Genomic DNA, 5031 nt, shown 5'->3' with positions numbered 1-5031 from the left:
GACATCCACCTTGATGAAGGGCCAACAGTGGCGGTAAAACTCTCAGGTGAAACCATCTGGCCCCGGCGACTTGTTGGAGGGCATCGCACAAAGGGCGGCCCAAACTTCCTCTTCCGTGAAACGGGCCTCCAAATGCGCTAGGTCCACCCTTGGCAGCCCAAGCGCCTGCAGGGAAAGGTCGAACTCCCTGGGTCGGGTCGTGCCAAGCAGATCCACGTAGTAGTCCGTGGCCATGGCCACCTTCCCTGCGAGGTCGGTGGCAGTGCGCTCACCACATCTCAGGGCAGAGATGCAACAGCGCTGCCGCCTTCCCGACGACAGGATGCGGTAGAACTGAGCAGAAGCATCCTTGTCCCTCAGACCCAGCACCCTAGCACGCTGGCGAGCAATGGTCCGCTCAAGCGAAGCGAGGCCAAGCACCTTGAGCTTGAGGCTACGGCGCAGCCAAGACTCGGCCGCAGACAACGCCCTGGACTCCTGAGCGACGTCAAGGCGCAAGATAACCTCATTGGCCACCAGGAGCATGTCGCGGGTCGAACCGACCTTGCGCTGGCTCCACCCCCGCAGACCGCGGGCGACCCTCCGCAGCTTGAGCCCAACCCTGGCGATAGGGTTCGAAGGGACCACCTCACCCATATCCGCGCCCTCCTAGAGCACTTTAGCCGTGTCCATGAAGCCCTCCAGCTTCAACCAGAACCTCTCAAAGCGGAAGCGCTTCCCAAAGTGGGACGCCACTGCCGTGGACATGAGGATCGGGCAGTGGTCCGATATGGAGGACGTCAGGGCCGACAGGGACACGTCCGGGTGTAGCTCCTCCCAATCCACCGAGGCAAACCACCGGTCAAGCTTGACCAAGGTGGGCTCAGCGCGACTGTTGCTCCACGTGAAGCGTCGCCCTGCAAGGTGGACTCCTTGAGTTCCAACTCGTTGAGGCAGCGCCGGAACATCCCCATGGTGCGCCGATTGACATGCGGTGTGCTCTTGTCGCTGGCCCGAATGATGAGGTTAAAATCACCTGTAACCGCCCACGGGCCAACGATGGCGGCTCTCAACATCCGGAGCTCATTGAGGAACTCATCCTTGAGGCTATCGCAGGTAGGGCCGTATACTGTTGTAAGCCACCAAGCAGCCCCGTCCCCTTTCACAATGTGGATGGAGACAGAGAACCTGTCCACACGAGAGGCAAGGACGCGCACATCCTCGGATCTCCAAGCAACAAGCACGCCACCAGCGGAACCCACAGCCGGCACATACACAAACCCGTCAAAGCGGGCGCCAAACCATTGCGCAATATCAAACTGGGTTACAGATTGGAGTTTGGACTCCGAAACGCACACCACGGATGCTTGCGCATCATCTACCTCTATCCTAACCGCTGAGCGACGGGCCGGATTGTTAAGGCCCCTCGCATTCCAGACGGCAACATAGATGTTTTGGACATCCATTAGAAACTGCCTACCAACGACGGTCAGCAACCGGTCAGACGGCAGCCGCCTCAGCGGCACCATCTCCCAGGGAGCTCTCCACGTCGTCCGCCGCATCGCCGCACTGAAGACCAAACAGCGCGGTGATAGCCGCGACCTGCTCCGGGCCAAGAGGCGACGTAAAGATGTCAGCGTACTGCCGTAGCTGGTCTGCGGACAACTGCTCACCCTCCTGACATACTCCGAGCTTCTCCATGAGTAAACGCTGCGCCCGCTTGACGGCGGAGACCGCAACGCCCTTCCCCTTGGCCGCAAGACGGCGGCTGCGCCTAGCGGAGGGCCGTGCCACGTGAAACACCCTCCGGCGCACCACCTTCGGGTCTGGCAGCGGCAGTAGAGGGTCGTCCATCCTACGGCGGAACTGCCGAAGCAAGGCCGATAGAGCCTGGTCATCACCGTCATCAGCTGCAGCAGCAGCGCCAACGTCCAGGGGCACGGGAGCAATCTCAGCCCCTACATGCCCAGGGAGCGACGCGGATGGCGTGGTGGCATGCACATGGGGCGTGGAAGCATGCACTGTCCTCGAGATGGACACGTGGTCACTAGCAGATGGCGTGGTCATCGTGGCGGGCCCCATAGCATGCAGCACATGGCCAGCAGGCGCCGCGGGAGCCTGCATCGACCCATGCCCAAGCTGCGTCTCAACCGCAAGCAGGGAGCGGCCCGGCGTGCCCGGAGAACCCGCACCGAGCAGGGCCGCGTCTCTCTGCCCCAACAGGAACGCCTCAGCGGCCTCGATCGCAATGTCGTCCCCGCGGAGACACGCTGCCCCAGGGCAGCGCACGCTGCACGACGAACTTACAGAGTAGGAGCATTGACGAAGGCCTGGGCTATCGTCGTGGAGCGGCAGCGACAAAGGCGACCCGTGCCTAGCCACAGAGCACGCGGAGCCCAAGACCGGGTCTTCGCACGTCGCCATGCTTAGGTGGCGCCCACCTGGCCCACCACCAGCAGAAGGGCATACGTCTGCGTGGATCTGGGGTTATAACTTTACTTTAAACTCAAGGATCCTATACAAAATATGGATAGAGATCTAATAAAGCTGAACTATCGTGAAGATTTCTGCCAAGCCGAAAACTAAACTGTTAGGAATACACAAGTATGTTTTAATGTATATACACCCAAAAGTGTAGATTCCGTTTGTAGGCATATTACTATTACTAGGACAAAGCCCGTGCGTTGCTACGGTGTCATACTAAATATAAATAAATAACCTTTTAAAATACGTATGCCAATCGAAGCAAAATGACATTAGCAGTATGCACTCAACGGACATAGAAGTTTAGCGCACCACCGTATCTGAATTAGTTTTTATCAGGAACAGGTTACTACAAACTTGACGAAGAAAGTTTCACTTTATCACTTTTAAAGATAAAAATGTTTCACTTTATCACTTTTAAAGTTTCACTATAGTGATGACATATTAGGACTTGCAAATATAGAAAAGAGTCCGAAATGTGTATTTGTTTGTACCTTTTCAGTCATTATCGACGGTGTGGAGGTCAGATCGGGAAAAATCATATATCGCCCGTGACACTCTGCTGCCATCGTCCTTAGTAAAAGCAGTGATGAATTTGCTCAGCCACATTCTAGTCCGGCCGATCTTCATGCTCTTTAAATCAATGCTGTGACAGTTGTGGAGAATCAAAATCAGACAATCGTTTACTCCTCTACACCAAATAACTCCGACCACCATAATAATGTTACTTGAGAAACTGAAAGAACACAGTAGCATGCACCTGCCCAGTGTGAGGAGATTGGAGGATATGGCCATAGAGTCTGAACATACAGTTTGTCATCAAAATAAAAGTACAACTCCAGCATAGTTCATCTTCAGACTTCACACCTGCATTTTCATTGCCAGTTAGACCCAAGAGCAGACTGATAGCCTTCCTGTTCGTTCGTGGCAGGAGTGGCTATATATATAGACAGATTGATACTGCCTCAGAATTTGAACTGTTTATCAAAAAATAAAAACTGCATCCTGCAGCTGCTTGTATACCTTAAGCTACTATGATTTGGGTATCTGATGATTCTCAATACTTACCTTACATCCGAGCTACCAGACAATCTGGTCTGAAGTCTATAATTTTTGTATTAGTACCTCATCTGAAGTCCACCCTTGCATCTAGAAGATGGGTATTAGCATAGCCTCCACAAAGACAACACAAATCATTGTCGAGCTGAGCGCAATAATGGAGAACAGGGTCAGCAGTCAGCACCTCCCTCTCTCGTATGTGCAGGTCACAGCCCTCCACTCCAACTACTCGGTCGATCCTCACCTGGAGCACAATCTCCACAAACGGTGAAGCTTATCTACTAAATTACAATTTGGAATAGTTGATGACATGCACGAGCTAGGAAATCAGTTTTACTCTGCTAAGAAACTGCTAGAAGGAGGCACACATACGTACTGAGGTGCAGAGTGCGCAGACTCGCGAATTCCTCGGTCTGGTCGGGGCTCAAGTTGCTCCCCGTGGATCTGGTCGATCCATCCAAATACTCACCTCCGACTACCCCATCTTCAGTCTTTCAGACAACAATTTCGACAGTAGTGGAGGTTTGGTGCCTTCCTCAACTGGTCGCGTCGCCCGGATTATCTCTGTCTCCTAAAGGAGTCGTCATTCTCTCGTCCGTTGCGGATCACCTCGGCAGCCGACAAAATTCCGGCGAGCCGCCGCCGGCTCGGACCGGTTCCTCGTGGCTAGACCTTCCAGCCTACGTTAGCATCGGTTCCTGGCCAATAACGACTGTATTACGGCCACGAAGGGCCGCACCCTACTGCCCTGACATCTGGATATGCCGCCAGCCGATCTCCTGCACCTAGACACCTCCATAGCCATGTCGGCATCCCGGAGCAGTACCAAACACGCAAAGGCCACCTTTTCGAGCCTTGGTAACTCCCAATCGAGCTGGTTTCCTCTACCTGCCGGCTTGGCCCGTCCAGCAGGAATTCCTCCATGCGAGCCCGGCCAGCCTGAGCACCTCCAATTGGTTGCGGTAGTGACTCGACATCATCTTTCCTAGCGGCAAGCTGCACCTGGAGTTGGAGGTCGCCTGAAGCCGCAGATCGACATGGTAGCGGCCAGATCGAGTTCGTTCGGGGTAGGGGAAAAGAAAACGAAGGAACCGGTATGGTGGCAATTTAATGTATTATAGGATTTGGTGGGAGGGTAAAACGGTCCAACGAAAAGTTGGACGAAAATTTTGGCAGAAACCTTAGCTCCTTTATTATTAGGTATAGATATAGACTAGAAAAAGTGCCCGTGCGTTGCACCGGGAGAAACGAATACTCAAACACTCCAAGCAACCATCTGGGTTCACACTTCTCCTCTTTGTCACCATCACGTTATCTCCTATTTATGATGAAACACAATATATTAAAAAAATATTATGAATACGGTAATACGGTAGACTTGTAATTATGGTGAACGGTGCCCTTAAATTTTATTAAGATATGAATCCAAATAAATTTATAGCTGTTACACGGTTCTGAAATTTAGTATGTAAAATGTCCATACAACTGAAATTTTTCTGGACAATCTAG

General features: G+C 53.0%; 2 protein-coding genes across 2 annotated transcripts; both read right to left on the bottom strand.

The window, feature by feature from the left end:
* Positions 1 to 42: 42 nt before the first annotated feature.
* On the bottom strand, positions 43 to 636 carry LOC139831724 (uncharacterized). The gene has a single exon (XM_071821048.1). The coding sequence runs from the start codon at positions 634 to 636 to the stop codon at positions 43 to 45; it is 594 nt and encodes a 197-aa protein (XP_071677149.1).
* A 12-nt stretch (positions 637 to 648) lies between these two features.
* On the bottom strand, positions 649 to 1445 carry LOC139831723 (uncharacterized). Its single transcript, XM_071821047.1, has 2 exons — positions 1016 to 1445; positions 649 to 896 (listed from the first exon to the last, which is right to left on the bottom strand). Exons 1-2 carry the CDS (start codon positions 1443 to 1445, stop codon positions 649 to 651), a joined length of 678 nt encoding a protein of 225 aa, XP_071677148.1.
* Positions 1446 to 5031: the final 3586 nt, after the last annotated feature.

The sequence above is a fragment of the Lolium perenne genome, chromosome 5, assembly GCF_019359855.2.
Source record: "Lolium perenne isolate Kyuss_39 chromosome 5, Kyuss_2.0, whole genome shotgun sequence".
NCBI classification, from domain to species: domain Eukaryota; kingdom Viridiplantae; phylum Streptophyta; class Magnoliopsida; order Poales; family Poaceae; genus Lolium; species Lolium perenne.
This window is presented reverse-complemented; position numbering and strand designations above follow the sequence as displayed.